This window comes from Rhinoraja longicauda, chromosome 1, assembly GCF_053455715.1.
Source record: "Rhinoraja longicauda isolate Sanriku21f chromosome 1, sRhiLon1.1, whole genome shotgun sequence".
NCBI classification, from domain to species: Eukaryota; Metazoa; Chordata; class Chondrichthyes; order Rajiformes; family Arhynchobatidae; genus Rhinoraja; species Rhinoraja longicauda.
The window spans coordinates 3,949,468-3,974,536 of NC_135953.1; the positions used below are offsets into that span (position 1 = coordinate 3,949,468).

Sequence of the window (25,069 nt, forward strand, 5' to 3'; positions counted from 1 at the left end):
ACACCCGCTCTGACAGCACCCGTACAGACAGCACCCCTAGTCGGGATGGAACCCGGGTCCCTGGCGCCGTGAGGCACCAACTCTACCGCTGCACCACCCGGATCTTATCAGATCTTATTCTGTGCCAAACACTGGCCTGTGTGTGTGTGCTTCCCGCCGCGTTTAATCTCTTTCGCTGTCCCCTTACCTCAGATGAAGGTCTTCTGAAAACTTGAGGCAGGCGTAGATGAATTCCTTGATCTGGGAGTAGACTTTGGGAACAAACTCCGAGAACGGGAACTTCTTGGGGAACGGTTGCTGCAAATGACAAACTTCGTCAACGGAGAACTGAGAAGAAGGGCAAACAACAATGGCTGCCTCGCCAAAGGTCTGTCTCGTCCTTTACTTTCACGATCCTTCGCACACATGGGACAATTTTCAATTTTTACCTAGCCAATTAACCCCTACAAACCTGTACGTCTGCAGTGTGAAACAGAGAAACATAGAAAATAGGTGCAGGGGGAGGCCATTTGGCCCTTCGAGCCAGCACCGCCATTCATTGTGATCATGGCTCCTCTTCATCCTCTACCTGTTCCCCCTTGGTCAATTAATCCGCCGTCATGGTCTCAACTTCCACTGCTTCGCCGATGATATCCAGCTCCTCATCTCCACCAAGTCAATCTCCCCCACCACACACTCTACACTGACAAACTGCATCACTGAAATAAAATCTTGGCTTCAATCAAATTTCCTCAAACTCAACTGCAACAAATCTGAAATCATCATCATTGGTCCAAAAACGCTCACCAAATCCACCCAAAACTTCATCCTCAATATTGATGGTCTCCCAGTATCCACCTCTCCTCACATCCGGAATCTTGGAATCATCTTTGATCAAACCCTCTCCTTCGACAAACACATCAAACACATCACAAAGACAGCCTTCTTCCACCTCAAAAACATCGCCCGTCTCCGTCCATCCCTCTCCTCCACAGCTGCAGAAACCCTCGTCCACGCCTTCATCACCTCCCGTCTGGACTACTGCAACAGCCTCCTCTATGGCTCACCCTCAAAAATCATCAGTAAACTTCAATACATTCAAAACTCCGCTGCCCATCTACTCACCCACTCCCCGATCCGTGACCATATCACCCCCGTCCTTTACAAGCTCCACTGGCTCCCCATCCCCCAGAGAATACAGTACAAAATCCTCCTCATGACCTACAAAGCCCTCCATAACCTGGCCCCATCCTACCTGACTGACCTCCTCCACAGGCACACTCCCACCTGCACCCTCCGCTCTGCCGCTGCCAATCTCCTGTCCCCCCCCCCCATCCGGACCAAACTCAGATCCTGGGGGGACAGGGCTTTCTCCATCGCTGCTCCCACCCTCTGGAACTCACTACCCCAAACCGTCAGAGACTCCTCCTCACTCACCACATTCAAAACATCACTGAAGTCTCACCTGTTCAGCACTGCCTTCAACCACTGACCGTCACATCACCTTCTGTCTCCTTTTTCTGTTTGTTTACTTATTTATCTATTTATTTTCTTCTCTATGTTCTAGTAATCCCTGTAAAGCGTCTTTGAGTGTTTGAAAAGCGCTATATAAATGTAATGCATTATTATTATTATTATTATGGCTGATCATCCACAATCAGTAACCCGTGCCTGCCTTCTCCCCATATCGCCTTGATTCCACTAGCCCCTAGAGCTCTATCTAACTCTCTTTTAAATTCATCCAGTGAATTGGCCTCCACTGCCCTCTGTGGCAGAGAATTCCACAGATTCACAACTCTCTGGGTGAAAAAGTTTATTCTCACCTTAGTTTAAAATGGCCTCCCCTTTATTCTTAGACTGTGTGTGGCCCCTGGTTCTGGACTCCCCCAACAGTGGGAACATTTTTCCTGCATCTAGCTTTCCTGTAGTTTTATAATTTTATCTGTCTTCCTTCTCCCTGGTAGGCTCCAGTACAAGCTGCTCTAAGAATCCATCTCGGAGGCACTCTACAAACTCCGTTTCTTGGGATCCAGAACGAACTTGATTTTCCCAGTCTACCTGCATATTGAAATCTCCCATCACCACAGTGGCATTACCTTTGTTACATGCCAGCTTTAATTCCTGCTGCAACTTACACCCTATATCCAGACTGCTGTTTGGGGGTCTGTAGATAACACCAATTAGTGTCTTCTTACCTTTACAATTCCTCAACTCTATCAATAGACAATAGACAATAGGTGCAGGAGGAGGCCATTCAGCCCTTCGAATGATTCAACGTGATCATGGCTGATCATTCTCAATCAGCACCCCGTTCCTGCCTTCTCCCCATACCCCCTGACTTCGTTATCCTTAAGAGCTCTATCCAGCTCTCTCTTGAATGCATTCAGAGAATTGGCCTCCACTGCCTTCTGAGGCAGAGAATTCCACAGATTCACAACTCTCTGACTGAAAAAGTTTATCCTCATCTCAGTTCTAAATGGCCTACCCCTTATTCTTAAACTGAGGCCCCTTGTTCTGGACTCCCCCAACATTGGGAACATGTTTCCTGCCTCTAACGTTTCCAACCCCTTAATAATCTTATACGTTTCGATAAGATCTCCTCTCATCCTTCTAAATTCCAGTGTATACAAGCCTAGTCGCTTTCAACATATGATAGTCCCGCCATTCCGGGAAATAACCTAGTAAACCTACGCTGCACACCCTCAATAGCAAGAATATCCTTCCTCAAATTTGGAGACCAAAACTGCACACAGTACTCCAGGTGCGGTCTCACTAGGGCCCTGTACAACTGCAGAAGGACCTCTTTGCTCCTATACTCAACTCCTCTTGTTATGAAGGCCAACATTCCATTGGCTTTCTTCACTGCCTGCTGTACCTGCATGCTTCCTTTCAGTGAATGATGCACTAGGACACCAAGGTATCATTGTACGTCCCGTGTTCCTAACTTGACACCACTCAGAAAATACTCTGCCTTCCAATTCTTACCACCAAAGTGGATAACCTCACACTTATCTACATTAAACTGCATCTGCCATGCATCCGCCCACTCACACAACCTGTCCAAGTCACCCTGCAACCTCATAGCATCTTCCTCACAGTTCACGCTGCCACCCAGCTTTGTATCATCTGCAAATTTGCTAATGGTACTTTTAATCCCTTCATCCACAGTGACTCTACCTCGTCAGTCCCTATGTCACCCGTCGCAAGGGACTAAATTTCATCCCTCACCAACAGAGCTACCCCACCTCCTCTGCCCACCTGCCTGTCCATTCTAGAGAACGTATAACCCTGAATATTCAGTTCCCAGGCCCGATCCTCCTGCAGCCACGTCTCTGTAATCCCCACAATGTCATATCTACCAATCTCTAACTGAGCAGAATTAGGCCATTCGGCCCATCAAGTCTACTCCTCCATTCTCCAGAATTCTCTGCCTCAGAAGGCAGTGGAGGCCAATTCTCTGAAGCATTCAAGAGAGAGCTAGATAGAGCTCTTAAGGATAGCGGAGTCAGGGGGTATAGGGAGAAGGCAGGAACGGGGTACTGATTGAGAATGATCAGCCATGATCACATTGAATGGCGGTTCTGGCTCGAAGAGCCGAATGCCCTCCTCCTGCACCTATTGTCTATTATCTATTGTCCATTCAATCATGGCTGATCTATCTCTCCCTCCTAACCCCATTCTCCTTCCTTCTCCCCGTAACCCCTGACACCCGTACTAATCAAGACTCTATCTATCTCTGCCTTAAAAACATCCACTGACTTGGCCTCCACGGCCTTCTGTGGCAAAGAATTCCACAGATTCACCGCCCTCTGACTGAAGAAATCCCTCCTCATCTACATCCTAAAGTAACGTCCTTTAAATCTAAGGCTGTGACCTCTGGTTCCAGACTCTCCCACCGGTGGAAACATCCTCTCCACATCCACTATATCCAGGCCTGTCACTATTCGAGTAGTTTCAATGAAGGTCCCCCCTCATGTGGAATTCCCTCTGTGGAATTCTCTGCCACAGAAGGTAGTTGAGGCCAGTTCATTGGCTATATTTAAGAGGGAGTTAGATGTGGCCCTTGTGGCTAAAGGGATCAGGGGGTATGGAGAGAAGGCAGGTACTGGTTACTGAGCTGGATGATCAGCCATGATCATATTGAGTGGCGGTGCAGGCTCGAAGGGCCGAATGGCCTACTCCTGCACCTATTTTCTATGTTTCTATGTTTCTATCTCTAAACTAAACTAAACTGAACTAAACCAAATTCTCGTTACAGATAATGACCGTTGGGGATATCGCTTTCAAGAGAACCAGCACGAGGGTTAGTTGGACGCAGGGGACCGTACGCTGCCTGAGGAGTAACATTAAAAATAAAACCTATGAGAATAGCCTTTTGTCTGACTTTTTGTGCATCTCTTGCATGACGTAAGAAAATAACTGCTGATGCTGGTACAAATCGAAGGTATTTATTTCACAAAATGGGTGACGTTTCGGGTTGAGACCCTTCTTCAGACTGATGTCAGGGGGGGCGGGACAAAGGAAGGATATAGGTGGAGACAGGAAGATAGAGGGAGATCTGGAAAGGGGGAGGGGAAGAGAGGGACAGAGGAACTATCTAAAGTTGGAGAAGTCAATGTTCATACCGCTGGGCTGCAAACTGCCCAGGCGAAATATGAGGTGCTGTTCCTCCAATTTCCGGTGGGCCTCACTATGGCACTGGAGGAGGCCCATGACAGAAAGGTCAGACTGGGAGGGGCAGGGGGAGTTGAAGTATAAGATTATTAAGGGGTTGGACATATTGAATGGCGGTGCTGGCTTGAAGGGCCGAATGGCCTAATCCTGCACCTATTTTCTATGTTTCTATGTTTCATCCTTCTGAACTCAGGCGAGTGCAGGCCCAGTGCCGAACAAACGCTCCTCCTCGCACGTTAAGCCACTCGTTCCCGGGATCGTTCTCGTGAACCTCCTCTGGAGCCAGCAACATCCCACACTGTCAACTGGGCAGCCTGCCACGCCAGGAATAGGCTTGTCGTAGAGAAGGGGGATTTGTTTTTTCTCTCTCTCGCGGAGCTGTCACACGAGAAAGCCGGAGTTTCCAACGGCGGTCTTGGCCGCTCCGACGACCCGCGGTTTCAGGCCCATGAAACTTAAAACCCAGTGGGGAAATGAAAGAGAACAAACAGGCATTGACGTGGCTACCTTTCGGAGGTCCCAAAGCACTTTACAGCCAATTAAATGCCTCATGTGTTACAGGCACCGACCGCTGTAAAGTGGGGAAGACGGCAGCCAATTCACATGCCGGGACCAAGATAGAACATGGAGTAGCCCTGGCAAAGAACAGAGCACTGTTCCCCACTGGCAGCGCGTTCCACTCACCCACTACCCTTGGTTCATGAGTTCAGAAGTTCATAGAAAATAGGTGCAGCAGTAGGCCATTCGGCCCTTCGAGCCTGCACCGCCATTCAATATGATCATGGCTGATCATCCAACTCAGTATCCCGTACCTGCCTTCTCTCCATACCCCCTGATCCCTTTAGCCACAAGGGCCACATCGAACTCCCTCTTAAATATAGCCAATGAACTGGCCTCAACTACCTTCTGTGGCAGAGAATTCCACAGACTCACCACTCTCTGTGTGAAGAAATGTTTTCTCATCTCGGTCCTAAAAGACTTCCCCCTTATCCTTTAAACTGTGACCCCTTGTTCTGGACTTCCCCAACATCGGGAACAATCTTCCTGCATCTAGCCTCTCCAACCCCTTAAGAATTTTGTAAGTTTCTATAAGATCCAGAATTCATGGGAGCAGAATTAAGCCATTCGGCCCATCGAGCCTATTCCTCCACTCAACCATGGCTGATCTATCTTTCCCTCTCAACCCCATTCTCCTGCCTTCTCACCAACGTTCAAATTCATAAGTGATAGGAGCAGAGTTAGGCCATTCGGCCCATCAAGTCTACAGCGCCATCGAGTGATGGCTGATCTATCTCTTCCTCTCATCCCGTTTTCCTGCCTTCACCCCGTAACCCCTGGCACCCGTACTGATCATGAATCGGTTTAATCTCTGCCTTAAAAATACCCAATGACTTGGCCTCCACAGCATTGGTCTGCGGCATTGAATTTCACAGATTCTTCACCACCACCTGGCTGAAGAAATTACTCCTAAAGGAGTGTAAGAAAATAACTGCAGATGCTGGTACAAATCGGACGTATTTATTTCCCAAAATGCTGGAGTAACTCAGCAGGTCAGGCAGCATCTCAGGAGAGAAGGAATGGGTGACGTTTCGGGTCGAAACGTCACCCATTCCTTCTCTCCTGAGATGCTGCCTGACCTGACGAGTTACTCCAGCACTTTGTGAAATAAATACCTTCGATTCCTTCCTAAAGGAACGTCCTTTTATTCTGAGGCTGTGCCCTCTGGTCCTAGACTCTCCCACCAGTGGAAACATCCTCTCCACATCCACTCTATCCAGGCCTTTCACTATTCTGCACGTTTCAATGAGGTCCCCCCTCGTCCTTCTAAACTCCAGCGAGTACAGGCCCAGTGCCGACAAACGCTCGTCACAGGATAACCCACTCATTCCTGAGATCATTCTCGTAAACCTCCTCTTGAACCTTCTCCAGCGCCAGGTGCTTACGTTTTCCAGGTCTGGATCATGGAATGGAAACTGGGCCATCAACTTCTTGAACTCCTCTTCATTGGAGACAGGCATAGCGCTGTAGTTGTCCAACTCCAAGATATATCTGTTGAAAAAACAAAAATCAGTGGCGTTAAACGAGCCCGTTTATTTTCTATGTTTCCCAATAACTCAATGGGGTTCTAGAGAGTCACAGAGTGGTACAGCATAAAAACAGGCCCTTCGGCCCAACTTCCCCACACTGGCCAACATGTCCCATCTGCACTAGTCCCACCTGCCTGCGTTTGTCCCATATCCCTCCAATCCTGTCCGATCCATGTACCTGTCCAAATGTCTCTTAAACGTTGGGATAGATTTAGATTTAGAGATACAGCGCGAAACAGGCCCTTCGGCCCACCGAGTCCGCGCCGCCCAGCGATCCCCGCACACTAACACTATCCTACACCCACTAGGGACAATTTTTACATTTATCCAGTCAATTAACCTACATACCTGTACGTCTTTGGAGTGTGGGAGGAATCCGAAGATCTCGGAGAAAACCCACGCAGGTCACGGGGAGAACGTACAAACTCCGTACAGACGGCGCCCGTAGTCAGGATCGAACCTGAGTCTCCGGCGCTGCATTCGCTGTAAGGCAGCAACTCTACCGCTGCGCCACCGTGCCGCCCGAGAAGGCAGGAATGGGGTACTGATTGAGAATGATCAGCCATGATCACATTGAATGGTGGTGCTGGCTCGAAGGGCTGAATGGCCTCCTCCTGCACCTATTGTCTATTGTCTATTGGCACAAGGTGCTAGAGTAACTCATCAGGTCAATGGAAAAAAAATGCAGATGCTGGTCTAAATCGAAGGTAGACACAAAATGCTGGAGTAACTCAGCGGGTCGGGCAGCATCTGTGGAGAAAAGGAATGGGTGACGTTTCGGGTCTTGACCCGAAACGTCACCCATTCCTTCTCGCCAGAGATGCTGCCTGACCCGCTGAGTTACTCCAGCATTTTGTGTCGACCTTTAACTCGTCAGGTCAGGCAGGTCACACGAGACACATACCTATGGAATGGTGAAAGGCGTGGAGAGAGTGGATGTGGAGAGAATGTTTCCACTAGTGGGAGAGTCTAGGACCAGAGGTCACAGCCTCAGAATTAAAGGACGTTCCTTTAGAAAGGAGTTGAGGAGGAATTTCTTCAGTGAGAGGGTGGTGAATCTGTGGAATTCTTTACCACAGACGGCAGTGGAGGCCAAGTCAATGGGTATTTTAAGGTGGAGATTGACATTTTCTTGAATAGTATGGTTGTCAAGGGTGTAGGAAGGAACTGTAGGTGCTGGTTTATACTGAAGATAGACATAAAATGTTGGTATAGTTGCTGTCTCACAGCACCAGAGACCCTGGTTCGATCCTGCCTCCGGGTGCTTTCAGTAGAGTTTATACCTTCTCCCCGTGACCTGTATGGGTTTTCTCCGGAAAGCTCCGACTTCCTCCCACACTCCAAAGGCGTACAGGTTTGTAGTCTAATTGGCTTGATATAGAAACATAGAAAATAGGTGCAGGAGTACGCCATTCGGCCCTTCGAGCCAGCACCACCATTCAATATGATCATGGCTGATCATCCAAAATCAGTACCCCGTTCCTGCTTTTTCCCCATATCCCTTGATTCCGTTAGCCCTAAGAGGTAAATCTAACTCTCTCTTGAAACCATCCAGTGAATTGGCCTCCACTGCCTTCTGTGGCAGAGAATTCCACAGCTTCACAACTCTCTGAGTGAAGAAGTTTTTCCTCAGAAGGCAGTGGAGGCCAATTCTCTGAATGCATTCAAGAGAGAGCTGGATAGAGCTCTTAAGGATAGCGGAGTCAGGTGGGTATGGGGAGAAGGCAGGAACGGGGTACTGATTGAGAATGATCAGCCATGATCACATTGAATGGTGGTGCTGGCTCGAAGGGCCGAATGGCCTCCTCCTGCACCTATTGTCTATTGTCTCATCTCAGTCCTAAATGACCTACCCCTTATCCTTAAACTGTGTGGCTCCTGGTTCTGCACTCCAACATGGGGAACATTATTTCCTGCAACTAGCCTGCCCAATCCCTTAAGAATCTTATATGTTTAAATGTAGTGTACAAATGTAATTTGTCCCCGGTGTGTGTAGGATAGAAACATAGAAAATAGGTGCAGGAGGAGGCCATTCGGCCCTTCGAGCCTGCACCGCCATCCAACTCAGTATCCCGTACCTGCCTTCTCTCCGTACCCCCTGATCCCTTTAGTCACAAGGGCCACATCTAACTCCCTCTTAAATATAGCCAATGAACTGGCCTCAACCAGGATAGTGTTAATGTGCGGGTATCACTGGTCGGAGCGGACTCGGTGGGCCAAAAGGCCTGTTTCCGCGCTGTATCTTTAAACAAAACTAATCTAAACTATGCCCCTGGGATGTGATATTTCCATCCCAGACTAATGATAGAGTTTCAAGAAATTCAATTCAGTTTTAACATCAGAATATAAATAACTGCTATCAGTTTAAACGAGGCTTCAGATTGTCCCAGTTCCAAAATACACAGAACTACTGCACAACACGCATGAAAACGCTGCAGGCTACTGGTAATATTTTCCTATTTGATTTTATCTGTAATTGAAGATGATGATTTACTGTCTGAAGAAGGGTCTCGGCCCGAAACGTCACCCATTCCTTCTCTCCCGAGATGCTGCCTGTCCCGCTGAGTTACTCCACCACTGAGTGTCTATCTTCGGTTTAAACCAGCATAGAAACATAGAAAATAGGTGCAGGAGGAGGCCATTCGGCCCTTCGAGCCAGCACCGCCATTCATTGTGATCATGGCTGATCATCCGCAATCAGTAACCCGTGCCTGCCTTCTCCCCATATCCCTTGATTCCACTAGCCGCTAGAGCTCTATCGAACTCTCCTTTAAATTCATCCAGTGAATTGGCCTCCACTGCCCTCTGTGGCAGAGAATTCCACAAATTTACTCGGTGGAACATGAACAAAGTTGAACAGAGTAATTTTAAAAAAAGACCAAGTGGGGCGGCGCGGTGGCGTGGCGGTAGAATCGCTGCCTCACAGCGCCGGAGACCCGGGTTCGATCGTAACTAAGGGCGCCGTCTGTACGGAGTTTGTATGTTGTCCCCGTGACCTGCGTGGATTTTCTCCGAGATCATCGGTTTCCTCCCACACTCCAAAGACGTGCAGGTTTGTAAGTTAATTGGCTGGGCAAATGTAAAAATTGTCCCTAGTGGGTGTAGGATAGTGTTAGTGTGCGGGGATCGCTGGGCGGCGCGGACCCGGTGGGCCGAAGGGCCTGTTTCTGCGCTGTACCTCTAAATCTAAATCTAAATCTAAATCTAAATCTACCTACGGGTGCTGTCTGTACGGAGTTTGTACGCTCTCCCCGTGACCTGCGTGGGTTTTCTCCGGGTGCTTCGGTTTCCTCCCACACTCCCAAAGACGTGCGGGTCTGTAGGCTTGGTAAAATTGGCTTGGTCAAATTGTAAATTGTCCCCAGTGTGTAGGATATGACTAGTGTACGGGGTGACCGCTGGTCGGCGCGGACTCGGTGGGCCAAAGGGCTTGTTTCCACGCTGTATCTCTGAAGTCTAAGGTCTAAGCGCGAGGAAGGTGCAAGATTTTGGCTGGGAATAAACTGCTAAATACGAGTGGGGGAGAATCTAGATTAACGTCAGTGGGGGTACAGTCAATGGCTCTGTACGGAGCTCTGGGGACGGTGGTCATGGGGTCATGCGAGAGGAGCAGAATTAGGCCATTCAGCCCTTCGAGTCTACTCCGCCATTCAATCGTGGCTGATCTATCTCTCCCTCCCTCCTGCCTTCTCCCCATAACCCCTGACACCCGTACTAATCAAGAATCTATCTCTCCCTGCCTTAAAAATATCCACTGACTTGGCCTCCACAGCCTTCTGCGGCAAAGAATTCCACAGATTCACCACCCTCTGACTAAAGAAATTCTACCTCATCGCCTTCCGAAAAGAACGCCCTTTAATTCTGAGGCTGTGCCCTCTGGTCCTAGACTCTCCCACCAGTGGAAACATCCTCTCCACATCCACTCTATCCACGCCTTTCACCATTCCATAGGTATGTGTCTCGTGCGACCTGCCTGACCTGATGAGTTAAAGGTAGACACAAAATGCTGGAGTAACTCAGCGGGTCAGGCAGCATCTCTGGAGAGAAGGAATGGGTGACGTTTTGGGTCGAGACCCGAAACGTCACCCATTCCTTTTCTCCACAGATGCTGCCTGACCCGCTGAATTACTCCAGCATTTTGTGTCTACCTTCGATTTAGACTAGCATCTGCATTTTTTTTCACTTGACCTGATGACTTACTCTAGCACCGTGTGTCAATAGACAATAGACAATAGGTGCAGGAGGAGGCCATTCGGCCCTTCGAGCCAGCACCACCATTCACTGTGATCATGGCTGATCATTCTCAGCCAGTACCCCGTTCCTGCCTTCTCCCCATACCCCCTGACTCCGCTATCCCCCACCACCTCTTCGATCTTCTCATCTCTGGGTGCCCGGGGAATGGGATTAGTGAGTCACAGTGAAAAGAAACTGGACTAAGACCAGTGGAGATACAGTTAGTGACTCAGGGCAGTGGGACCTGACTCACGGCAGTGGGACCTCAGTGGTTCCTGAGTCAAAGCGTGATGGATCTGGACGACCATCAGTGGAGAGATTCTGTTTGTAACACAGTCAGGGGCACTGGGAGCAAGGGATTACCGACTCACAGTGTGATTCACATCCGTAAATATAGATGGTGTAAAACAAACACAGGAGGATATTTGCTTCAGGCCAGCCGGCAACATAATGTGACGTATGACTTTCATGGCTTCGTTTTATTATAATCTCAACTAAAAAAAGTTAACTGGTTATTTACCCCAAGTTAATTTGTAGTAATGGTGTGCATTTATTTTTTGCCATGTGTACAGAGATACAGTGAAAGGCTTTTCTTTACGTGCTGTCCGATTAGACAATAGACAATAGACAATAGGTGCAGGAGGAGGCTATTCGGCCCTTCGAGCCAGAACCGCCATTCAATGTGATCATGGCTGATCATTCTCAATCAGTACCCCGTTCCTGCCTTCTCCCCATACCCCCTGATTCCGCTATCCTTAAGAACTCCATCTAGCTTTCTCTTGAATGCATTCAGAGAATTGGCCTCCACTGCCTTCTGAGGTAGAGAATTCCACAGATTCACAACTCTCTGACTGAAAAAGTGTTTCCTCATCTCAGTTCTAAATGGCCTACCCATTATTCTTAAATTGGACCATACTGTAGTTAAGTTTGGTTTAGTTTATAGGCAAAGACAATAGACAATAGGTTCAGGAGTAGGTCAATCGCCCCTTCGAGCCAGCACCACCATTCAATGTGATCATGGCTGATCATTCTCAATCAGTACCCCGTTCCTGCCTTCTCCCCATACCCCCTGACTCCGCTATCCTTAAGAGCTCCATCTAGCTCTCTCTTGAATGCATTGAGAATTGGCCTCCACTGCCTTCTGAGGCAGAGAATTCCACAGATTCACAACTCTCTGGGTGAAAAGGTTTTTCCTCGTCTCCGTTTTAAATGGCCTACCCTTTATTCTTAAACTGTGTTCAGAGATACAGTGCAGAAACAGGCTCTTCGGACAACCGGGTCTGGCCCAAACAGAAATCCCCGCACACTAACACTATCCTACACAAACTGGAGACGGCTTACAATTTTACCAAGCCAATTAGCCTACAAACCAGCACGTCTTTGGAGTGTGGGGGGAAATCGGAGCACCAGAAGAAAACCCACGCAGGTCACGGGGAGAACGTACAAACTCCGCACAGACGGCGCCCGTAGTCAGGATGGAACCCGGGTCTCTGGCGCTGTGAGGCAGCAACTCTACCGCTGCGCCACCGTGCCGCTCTACATAAGTAGTACATACTTGAGTATGATTAATCCACATGTACAACAGGCAGTGCAAAGATAAAAGTACCAGAGTGCAGAATATGGTGTTCATAGGTTCATACGTTCTCGGAGCAGAATTAGGCAATTCTACTCTCCTATTCAATCATGGCTGATCTGTCTCTCCCCCGGGTTCCATCCCGACTACGGGCGCCGTCTGCACGGAGTTTGTACGTTCTCCCCGTGACCTGCGTGGGTTTTCTCCGAGATCTTCAGTTTCCTCCCACACTCCAAAGACGTGCAGGTTTGTATGTTATTTGACTTGCTATACAGTAAGTGTAAATTGTCCCTGGTGTGTTTGTGTGTGTGTGTGTGTGTGTGTGTGTGTGTGTGTGTGTGTGTGTGTGTGTGTGTGTGTGTGTGTGTGTGTGTGTGTGTGTGTGTGTGTGTGGGGTAGTGTTAGTGTGCGGGGATCACTGGTCGGTGAGGACTCGGTGGGCCGAAGGGCCTGTTTGCACACTGTTTAGGGGCTAGTGGAATCAAGGGATATGGGGAGAAGGCAGGCACGGGTTACTGATTGTGGATGATCAGTCGTGATCACAATGAAAAGGGGAAATACAATGAAATCTGGGTGTCCTAGTGCATCAGTCACTGAAAGGAAGCATGCAGGTACAGCAGGCAGCGAAGGAAGCCAATGGAATGTTGGCCTTCATAACAAGAGGGGTTGAATATAAGAGCAAAGAGGTCCTTCTGCAGTTGTACAGGGCCCTAGTGAGACCGCACCTGGAGTACTGTAAGATTATTAAGGGGTTGGACACGTTAGAGGCAGGAAACATGTTCCCAATGTTGGGGGAGTCCAGAACCAGGGGCCACAGTTTAAGAATAAGGGGTAGGCCATTTCGAACGGAGATGAGGAAAAACTTTTTCAGTCAAAGAGTTGTGAATCTGTGGAATTCTCTGCCTCAGAAGGCAGTGGAGGCCAATTCTCTGAATGCATTCAAGAGAGAGCTAGATAGAGCTCTTAAGGATAGCGGAGTCAGGGGGTATGGGGAGAAGGCAGGAACGGGGTACTGATTGAGAATGATCAGCCATGATCACATTGAATGGCGGTACTGGCTCGAAGGGCCGAATGGCCTCCTCCTGCACCTATTGTCTATTGTCTATTGAATGGCGGTGCTATGTTTCTCTCCCTAAAATAAAATGAAAAGCCTCTGTGTGTTGCCTCAGCGTACTAAGTACTGCTCTCCACTTGCACTGTATCTCAGATACTGATCTAATATGCATCTGAGCTCTTATGTGCAGTGATACTTGTACTGAACTGCGTATAAAAATGAATTACACAAAATGCTGGTATCACAAAATGCTGGAGTAACTCAGCGGGTCAGGCAGCATCTCTGGAGAGAGGGAATGGGTGACGTCTCGGGTCGAGACCCTTCTTCAGTGTGACCCGAAACGTCACCCATTCCTTCTCTCCAAGATACTGCCCAACCTGCTGAGTTACTCCAGCAGTTTGTGACACCTTCGATTTGTACCAGCATCTGCAGTTATTTTCCCACACGAAATGCTGGAGTAACTCAGCGGGTCGGGCAGCATCTCTGGAGAGAAGGAACGGGTGGCGTCTCGGGTCGAGACCCTTCTTCACGACCACTGAGCAAAGCCTGAGGCCTGTCACCTCATCAAGAGGACATGTATTATGCTCAGCGAGGACACCTTGGGCTTGTAACAATGGGTTGCAGGGGACTGCCGCTGCTAGGAGGATATTCATAGCGCAGGCAGGCAGGGAATCATCGGCGACAAAGAATGCCAATCGGGAGAGTCAGGCTGTTACTGTGGATCTGCGCTGGTAATTACAAACACACACGGACGATCGCTGAGTGGGAACGTCGCCAGTTCTGCCTTAATTACCATCACACTGTGACGGCCAAATCCCAATTTGAATCAACGGCAAAGGCTCGGGGGAAGAAATGAAGAAGAGGGAGACAAGTTATTGGAAATCTTCGAAACATCGAAGATAAGTGCATGAGCAGGCCATTCGGCCCTGCGAGCCAGCGCCGCCATTCAATATGATCATGGCCGATCATGCACAATCGGTAGGGCAGTCACGGTGGTAGAGCTGTTGCCTCTCAGCGAATGCAGCGCCGGAGAACCGGGTTTCCATCCTGACTACGGGCGCCGTCCGTGCGGAGTTTGTACGCTCTCCCCGTGACCTGCGTGGGTTTCCTCCGAGACCTTCGGTTTCCTCCCGCACTCCAACGGCGTGCAGGTTTGTCGGTTAATTGGCTCGGTAAATGTAAAAATTGTCCCTGGCAGGTTTAGGATAGTGCTAGTGTGCGGGGATCGGCGCGGACCCGGTGGGCCGAAGGGCCTGTTTCCGCCCTGTATCTCCAAGCAAAACGAAACTAATCTTGTCAGCGCACTTTTACAAAACATCCCACTTTCCGGAGGTTCCTTTTCAATAGACAATAGACAATAGGTGCAGGAGTAGGCCATTCAGCCCTTCGAGCCAGCACCGCCATTCAATGCGATCATGGCTGATCACTCTCAATCAGTACCCCGTTCCTGCCTTCTCCCCATACCCCCTCACTCCGCTATCCTTAAGAGCTCTATCCAGCTCTCTCTTGAAAGCATCCAACGAACTGGCCTCCACTGCCTTCTGAGGCAGAGAATTCCACACCTTCACCACTCTCTGACTGAAAAAGTTCTTCCTCATCTCTGTTCTAAATGGCCTACCCCTTATTCTTAAACTGTGGCCCCTTGTTCTGGACTCCCCCAACATTGGGAACATGTTTCCTGCCTCTAATGTGTCCAATCCCCTAATTATCTTATATGTTTCAATAAGATCCCCCCTCATCCTTCTAAATTCCAGTGTTCCATCCTTCTAAACTACCTGCTCTGGATAGAGCTCTTAAGGATAGCGGAGTCAGGGGGTATGGTTTAGAAGGCAGGATCGGGGTACTGATTGAGAATGATCAGCCATGATCACATTGAATGTCGGTGCTGGCTCAAAGGGCTGAATGGCCTCCTCCTGCACCTATTGTCTATTGTCTCTTGTCTATTGTCTATTGTCCAATCAACATGAATGAGTTCCTGTCCAATACCCTCAAGGTTGGTCTTGGCCCAATTTAGAATTTTACCTAGTGGGCCTTGCCCTGTCAACGATCTGTGTCCCAACATGCCCCTGAACCAACACTTCACTAGTTCACAAGTTATAGGAGCAGAATTATGCCATTCAGCCCATCGAGTCTACTCCACCATTCAATCATGGCTGATCTATCTCTCCCTCCTAACCCCATTCCCCTGCCTTCCCCCCACAACCCTTGACACCCGTTCTAATCAAGAATTTGTCTATCTCTGCCTTAAAAATATCCACTGACTTGGCCTCCACAGCCCTCTGTGGCAACATGAGTTCCACAGATCAACTACACTCTGACTAAAGAAGTTCTTCCTCACCACCTTTCTGAAAGAACGTCCTTTGCTTCTGAGGCTGTGCCCTCTGGTCCTGGACTCTCCCACCAGTGGAAACATCCTCTCCATATCCACTCTAACTAACTTCAGCGAGTTCCTGTCTGATACCTTCAAAGTTGGCCATGTCCCAACGTAGAATTGTAACACGTACGCCTGTCTCCATCTCTTTCACTCAGAAAATTGTGAATCTGTGGAATTCTCTGCCTCAGAAGGCAGTGGAGGCCAATTCACTGAATGCTTTCAAAAGAGAGTTCGAAGGAACTCTTAATGATAGCGGAGTCAGGGGGTATGGGGAGAGGGCAGGAACGGGGTACTAGACAATAGACAATAGGTGCAGGAGGAGTCCATTCGGTCCTTCGAGCCAGCACCTCCATTCAATGTGATCATGGCTGATCATTCTCAATCAGTACCCCGTTCCTGCCTTCTCCCCATACCCCCTGACTCCGCTATCCTTAAGAGCTCTACTGATTGTACTGATCAGCAACACTGATTGAGAATGATCAGCCATGATAACTTTGAATGGCGGTGCTGGCTCGAAGGGCCGAATGGCCTACTCCTGCATCGGGCAGCACGGTGGCGCAGCGGTAGAGTTGCTGCCTTACAGTGAATGCAGCGCCGGAGACTCAGGTTCGATCCTGACTACGGGCGCCGTCTGTACGGAGTTTGTACGTTCTCCCCGTGACCTGCGTGGGTTTTCTCCGAGATCTTCGGTTTCCTCCCACACTCCAAAGACGTGCAGGTTTGTAGATTAATTGACTGGGTAAATGTTTAATAAAATTGTCCCTAGTGGGTGTAGGATAGTGTTAATGTGCGGGGATCTCTGGGCGGCATGGACTCGGTGGGCAGAAGGGCCTGTTTCCGCACTGTATCTCTAAAATCTATTGTCTATTGTCATCCATAACGATCCTAAAACCTAATAGAATAGTGGTCGCTGTTCCCAAAAGGCTCATTCGTGAACACTTCATCCACATGCCCTTCTCGATTTCCCAAGAGTATATTCAAAGCTGTTAAAGCTCTTGCCCAGATTGGTATATTTCCCCCCAACAATCTGCCTCCCAAAGTGCACCACCTCCCACTTAGAGTCACAGTCACACAGCGTGGAACCAGGTCCTTCGGACCAACGTGTCCCAGCTGCACTAGTCCCACCTGCCTGCGCTTGGCCCATATCCCTCTAAACCTGTCCTATCCATGCACCTGTCTAAATGTTCGTTAAACGTTGCGATAGTCCCAGCCTCGACTACCTCCTCCGGCAGCTCGTTCCATACACCCACCACCCTCTGTGTGAAAAGGTTACCCTTCAGATTGCTCTTGAATCTTTTCCCCTTCACCTTGAACCTATGTCCTCTGGTCCTCGATTCCCCTACTCTGGGAAAGAGACCCTGTGCGTCTACCCGATCTATTCCACTGCTCGGAATAAACTCCATGCCCTCGCGATCCTGCGTTTTTTAAAAAGTCTGGGCCCTTGGAACTGAAACCTTCCACTCGTCACAGGGACTCAGTGGAACTTGGCTGACTTCCGAGAGTTATATTTACAACACGGACTTGGGAAAAGGGAATTGTGGACGCAGCCCAGACCATCGCACAAACCAACCTCCCTCCCATCGACTCCATCTACACCTCACGCTGCCTCGGCAAGGCCAGCAGCATCATCAAGGACCAGTCTCACCCCGGCCACTCCCTCTTCTCCCCTCTCCCATCGGGCAAGAGGTACAGAAGTGTGAAAACGCACACCTCCAGATCCAGGGAGAGTTTCTTCCCAGCTGTTATCAGGCAACTGAACCATCCGACCACAACCAGAGAGCAGTGCTGAACTACTATCTACCTCATTGGAGACCCTCGGACTATCCTTGATCGGACTTCGCTGGCTTTACCTTGCACTGAACGTTATTCCCTTATCATGTAACTGTACACTGTGGACGGCTCGATTGTAATCATGTATTGTCTTTCCGCTGACTGGTTAGCACGCAACAAAAGCTTCTCACTGTACCTCGGTGACCACACGTGACAATAAACTAAAACTGAACACTGAATCTGAAAACTGTCTGCCCTGCCTCTGACCCACAGGTTATAGATTAAACTCCCTGCTCTCGCTGCCCTGTGCGTTTTGATTTTTAAAGACCCGGTCATTTCGGCTCCCCACAAGAACGGAAACCTTCCACTCATTTGAGTGTAGGAGCAGGGAGGTTCTGCTGCAGTTGTACAGGGCATTGGTGAGACCACACCTGGAGTATTGCGTACAGTTTTGGTCTCCTAATCTGAGGAAAGACATTCTTGCCATAGAGGGAGTACAGAGAAGGTTCACCAGATTGATCCCTGGGATGAGAGGACTTTCATATGAAGAAAGACTGGATAGACTCGGCTTGTACTCGCTGGAATTTAGAAGATTGAGGGGGGATCTTATAGAAACTTACAAAATTCTTAAGGGGTTGGAGAGGCTAGATGCGGGAAGATTGTTCCCGATGTTGGGGAAGTCCAGAACCAGGGGTCACAGTTTAAGGATAAGGGGGAAGTCTTTTAGGACCGAGATGAGAAAACATTTTTTCACACAGAGAGTGGTGAGTCTGTGGAATTCTCTGCCACAGAAGGTAGTTGAGGCCAGTTCATTGGCTATATTTAAGAGGGAGTTAGATGTGGCCCTTGTGGCTAAAGGGATCAGGGGATATGGAGAGAAGGCAGGTACAGGATACTGAGTTGGATGATCAGCCATGATCATATTGAATGGCGGTGCGTACAGGCTCGAAGGGCCGAATGGAGGGTGCTCCTGCACCTATTTTCTATGTTTCTATGTTTCTATCTCATCGACACGGTGGAACTTGGCTGACTTCTGAGCACGACATTTACAGCAAGAAAGAGGCCAGAGAAAGAGGAAGGAGAGATCGCCGGCGGCAGGCAGGCATCTCTTGGTGGCGTTTCCAGCAGTCGAGTGAGTGCAATCCTGTGGAACACGAGCTGAGAACATCAGGGAAACGACTGGATGAGCTTGAACTCGATCTCCCAACTTTAACAACCCAACGCTTGCCAGAAGCAAGGTTGGCGGGGGAGGGTGGGGGGATATTTCTTCCTTCGTATTTCAAAGTTTATTTACTTAAGACTTTGTTAAGCCCAGCGGGGCTCAGTGTGTGAGGGTGGAGCGTTTCCAAATCGCTCGCGGAGACTCACACAAATTGCACTTGTAATCAGAGGGCTCGGAGCGCACATGGACACCATCAGCTGAGGGTGATCGGGGCCAGTTGGCAGAGGACACGGAACACCAGAACTCGATCGAGGAGGCCAAACCTCCGGGCCACGCCTAATCCACTTGGACACGAAACATCACATCCGCACCAAAGGTCCAAACGAAGAGTCACAGAGTGAGACAGACAGACAGCGTGCAGGGGTTGCCAACTTCCTCACTCCCAAATAAGGGACAAAAGGTGACGTCGACGCCCCCCCGCGCCCCACGTGACCTCGCCCAGCCGGCGGCCACGTGGTCCCGCGCCACCAACGGAGGCCGCCCGGGCCGGGAGACGGGTTGCCATGCAACCTCCGTCAGACGAACACACTCGCTCCCCGAATGCGCTCCGTTAGCCTACAGCAGCCCCTGGGCCTACAGCGGCCCCTGGGCCTCCAGTGTCCGGGCCTACAGCGGACCCCGGGCCTACAGTGTCCGGGCCTACAGTGTCTGGCCCTACAGTGTCCGGGCCTACAGTGTCTGGGCCTACAGTGTCTGGGCCTACAGTGTCCGGGCCTACACTGTCCGGGCCTAAAGTGTCCGGGCCTAAAGTGTCCGGGCCTACAGTGTCCAGGCCTACAGCGGCCCCTGGGCCTACAGCGGCCCCCAGGCCTACAGTGTCCAGGTACATGGATAGGACAGGTTTGGAGGGATATGGACCAAACGCAGGCAGGTGGGACTAGTGTAGCTGGGACATTGTTGGCCGGTGTGGGCGAGTTGGGCCGAAGGGCCTGTTTCCACGCTGTATGACTGTATAAATCTTCACTGAACCCTTTCCAGCTTGACAACATCTTTCCCGCAACATGGTACCCAAACTGAATATAATACAGACGCTCCCTGCCTTACGATGGATGGTTCGACTTACGATATTTCGACTTTGCGCTGGTGCAAACGCCAGCGACCTGTGGCGAGCCGCCGCTCGCTTCCGGCCACGTGATCACGTGTACTCAATGCGTTTCGACTTAAAATATTTTCGGTTTCCGATTGGTTTCTCGCAGCGTAAATGCGGCCTCGCAAAAACGTCTTATACAACTGCAACGTGACCGCCCAACGTCTACACTTTGTGCAGGAAACATGTTCCCAATGTTGGGGGAGTCCAGAACAAGGGGCCACAATTTAAGAATAAGGGGTAGGCCATTTAGAACGGAGATGAGGAAGAACTTTTTCAGTCAGAGAGTTGTGAAGGTGTGGAATTCTCTGCCTCAGAAGGCAGTGGAGGCCAGTTCGTTGGATGCTTTCAAGAGAGAGCTGGATAGAGCTCTTAAGGATAGCGGAGTGAGGGGGTATGGGGAGCAGGCAGGAACGGGGTACTGATTGAGAGTGATCAGCCATGATCGCATTGAATGGCGGTGCTGGCTCGAAGGGCTGAATGGCCTACTCCTGCACCTATTGTCTATTGTCTATTGTCTATACACTCAAAACTCTGACGTGCCAAAGGCCTTTCTGACCACCTTATCTACCTGCGACTCGACCTTCAAGGAACCATGCACCTGTACTCCTAGATCGTGTAAGAAAATAACTGCAGATGCTGGTACAAATCGAAGGTATCACAAAATGCTGGAGTAACTCAGCAGGCCAGACATTGACTTCTCTAACTTCAGTTAGCCCTTGCATTCCCTCTCTCTCCATCCCCTCCCCCTTCCCAGTTCTCCCACCAGTCTGACTGTCCCCGACAACATCCTATCTCCGTCTCACCCCCTCCCCTGACATTGGTCTGAAGAAGGGTCTCGACCTGAAACGTCACCCATTCCTTCTCTCCAGAGATGTTGCCTGACCTGCTGAGTTACTCCAGCATTTTGTGTCTATCTTCCATATTTAAAGAGGTACAGTGGAATCATAGAAACATAGAAAATAGGTGCAGGAGTAGGCCATTCGGCCCTTCGAGCCTGCACCGCCATTCAATATGATCATGGCTGATCATCCAACTCAGTATCCCGTACCTGCCTTCTCTCCATACCCCCTGATCCCTTTAGCCACAAGGGCCACATCTAACTCCCTCTTAAATATAGCCAATGAACTGGCCTCAACTACCCTCTGTGGCAGGGAATTCCACAGATTCACCACTCTCTGTGTGAAAAAAAACTTTCTCATCTCGGTCCTAAAAGACTTCCCCCTTATCCTTAAACTGTGACCCCTTGTTCTGGACTTCCCCAACATCGGGAACAATCTTCCTGCATCCAGCCTGTCCAACCCCTTAAGAATTTTGTGAGTTTCTATGAGATCCCCCCTCAATCTTCTAAATTCCAGCGAGTACAAGCCGAGTCTATCCAGTCTTTCTTCATGTGAAAGTCCTGCCATCCCAGGGATCAATCTGGTGAACCTTCTCTGCACTCCCTCTATGGCAAGAATGTCTTTATAAAAGGACCGGACAAGCTAGATGCAGGAAAAATCAAATCCTTCCAATATTTCTGGCCAATAGACTTCACTCAAAACAAAAAGTCAATCTGGCTCTTTGTACCTGTGGGATCTTGGAGCGTGAAAGTTGGCAGCACTTATTCAGTATAACACAGCAACAGTACTACTCTTCACAGGTACCTAATTGATTGTAACGCAGTTTGAAATATCCTAACGATTAGAAGTCAACATCTAAGGAATTCCTTTAGTCAGCGGGCGGTGAATCTGTGGCACTCATTGCCACAGACGGCTGTGGCGGCCAAGTCAGTGGATATTTTTAAGGCAGAGGTCTTGATCAGTGCGGGTGTCAGGGGTTATGGGGAGAAGGCAGGAGAATGGGGTTGGGAGGGAGAGATAGATCAGCCATGATTGAATGGCGGAGTAGACTTGATGGGCCGAATGGCCTAATTAGAAACATAGAAAATCGGTGCAGGAGGAGGCCATTTGGCCCTTCGAGCCAGCACCGCCATTCATTGTGATCATGGCTGATCATTCTCAATCAGTACCCCGTTCCTGCCTTCTCCCCATATCGCTTGATTCCACTAGCCCCTAGAGCTCTATCTAACTCTCTTTTAAATTCATCCAGTGAATTGGCCTCCACTGCCCTCTGAGGCAGAGAATTCCACAAATTCACAACTCTCTGGGTGAAAAAGTTTCTTCTCACCTCAGTTCTAAATGGCCTCCCCTTTATTCTTAGACTGTGTGGCTCCTGGTTCTGGACTCCCCCAACATTGGGAACATTTTTTCCTGCACCCAGCTCGTCCAGTCCTTTTATAATTTTATACGTTATTCTGCTCCTATCACTTATGACCATATGAAGAAACGCAGGCAGGTGGTACTAGTGTAGATGGGGCATGTTGGCCGGTGAGGGCAAGCTGGGCCGAAGGGCCTGTTTCCACGCTGTATCCCAAAACTAAACTAAACTAAGAAAATCTCCAAGTAGATCCTGTAAAATGAATGACCTTAGACTTGAGTTAGTGTTTGAGTCACAGAGTCATAGAGTTATACAGCGTGGAAACAGGCCCTCCGGCCCAACTTGCACACACCGGCCAACAATGTCCCAGCTATATTAGCCCCAACTGCCTGCGCTTGGCCCATATCCCTCCAAACCTGTCCTATCCATGTACCTGTCCAACTGTTTCTTAAACGTTGGGACAGTCCCTGCCCCAACTACCTCCTCTGGCAGCTCGTTCCATACACCCTCTGTGTGAAAAAGTTACCCCTCGGATTCCTATTAAATCTTTTCCCCTTCAAGTTCAACCTATGTCCTCTGGTGCTCGATTCCTCGATTCCCCTACTCTCGGCAAGAGACTCTGTGCATCTACCCGATCTATTCCTCTCAGGATTTTGTACACCTCTATAAGATCACGCCTCATCCTCCTGCGATCCAGGGAAACATAGAAACATAGAAAATAGGTGCAGTAGTAGGCCATTTGGCCCTTCGAGCCTGCACCGCAACTCAATATGAACATGGCTGATCATCCAGCTCAGTATCCCGTACCTGCCTTCTCTCCATACCCCCTGATCCCTTTAGCCACAAGGGCCACATCTAACTCCCTCTTAAATATAGCCAATGAACTGGCCTCAACTACCTTCTGTGGCAGAGAATTCCACAGATTCACCACTCTCTGTGTGAAAAAAAACGTTCTCATCTCGGTCCTAAAAGACTTCCCCCTTATCCTTAAACTGTGACCCCTTGTTCTGGACTTCCCCAACATCGGGAACAATCTTCCTGCATCTAGCCTGTCCAACCCCTTAAGAATTTTGTAAGTTTCTATAAGATCCCTCCTCAATCTTCTAAATTCCAGCCAGTACAAGCCGAGTCTATCCAGTCTTTCTTCATATGAAAGTCCTGCCATCCGAGGAATCAATCTGGTGAACCTTCTCTGTACTCCCTCTATGGCAAGAATGTCTTTCCTCAGATTAGGAGACCAAAACTGTACGCAATACTCCAGGTGTGGTCTCACTAATGCCCTGTACAACTGCAGCAGAACCTCCCTGCTCCTATATTCAAATCCCCTCGCTATGAATGCCAACATACCATTCGCTTTCTTCACGGCCTGCTGTACCTGCATGCCTACTTTCAATGACTGGTGCACCATGACACCCAGGTCTCGTTGCATCTCCCCTTTTCCTAATCGGCCACCTAATCTACACGATCTATTCCTCTCAGGATTTTATACACCTCTATAAGATCACCCCTCATCCTCCTGCGATTCATGGAATAGAGACCCAGCCTGCTCAACCTCTCCCTCTAGCTCACACCCTCGAGTCCTGGCAACATCCTCGTTGAATCCTCCTTGCACCCTATCCAGCTTGAGCTGTGGGTGTTTACTGTATTTTCGAAGGCGTTGAATCAGGAAGGCTGGCTGGGGCCCCTGCTCTGGCTGGCTGGAGCCTTGCTCCGTATTTTTAAAGAGTGCCACAGGATCAGTTAACAACCACTCCCAGAGAGCTGGCTTGGTGTCTTATCTGGAGAACAGTCGGCTCAACGGTTCCAGCTCTCAGTCCAGGTGGGAGGAGAACGCAGGTGGTGTTTTACTGCACCACTTTAGTTTAGTTTCTTGTCACGTGAACCAAGGTGCAGTGAAAGGCTTTTAGAACCATAGCAAATAGGTGTAGGAGAAGCCCATTCGGCCCTTCGAGCCAGCACCGCCATTCGACATGATCGTGGCTGATCATCCAAAATCAGTACCCCGTTCCTGCTCTCTCCCCACATCCCTTGATTCCGTCAGCCCTAAGAGCTAAATCTAACTCTCTCTTTAAAACATCCAGTGAATTGGCCTCCACTGCCTTCTGTGGCAGAGAATTCCACAGATTCACAACTCTGGGTGAAAAAGGCCAGACTTATTCTTAAAACTGTGTGACCCCTGGTTCTGGACTCACCCAACATCGGGAAATTTTTTCCTGCACCCAGCCGATCCAATCAATAGTCAATAGTCAATTTATTTGTCACATACACATAAACGTGCAGTGAAATGAAAGATTACCCACATTCCAACAATAAGACCAATAAAAATAAGCAATAAAAATATGCAATAACACATACAATCACAAACCAACACCAAACAAAAGAAACATCCATCAAACAAAAGAAAAGAAAAGAAATCCATTAAGTATTTTATATGCTTCTATAAGATCCCCTCTCATCCTTCAAAATTCCAATGAATATAATAATAATAATAATAATAATAATAATAATAATAATAATAATAATAATAATAATAATAATATTCATTTATTGTCATTGCAACGAGTACAACGAAATTAAAAAAATAGCCAATCCTGACGGTGCGTAAAAACATATATGCAATAAATGCAAAAACAAATAAATACAATTATATTATATTAAGTACAAAAGTACAAATTATATAAGCCCAGTCGCTCCATTCTTTCATCATATATCAGTCCTGCCATCCCGGGAACTAACCTGGTGAACCTATTCCCTCAATAGCAAGAATCCAGTCCTAATCTCAGTCCTAAACGGCCTACCCCTTATTCTTATTTCTGC

At 48.9% G+C, this 25,069-nt stretch overlaps 1 protein-coding gene across 1 annotated transcript in view; it reads right to left on the reverse strand.

Moving 5' to 3' along the window:
* Positions 1-25,069, reverse strand: part of exoc6b (exocyst complex component 6B) — a 563,998-nt gene that overhangs the window by 126,021 nt on the left and 412,908 nt on the right. The window contains exons 14-15 of the mRNA XM_078404240.1: positions 6,597-6,702; positions 188-297 (exon numbers count right to left, since the gene is read on the reverse strand). Of these exons, the coding sequence (XP_078260366.1) occupies positions 188-297; positions 6,597-6,702 (216 nt within the window). The remainder of the gene's footprint in view (positions 1-187; positions 298-6,596; positions 6,703-25,069) is intronic.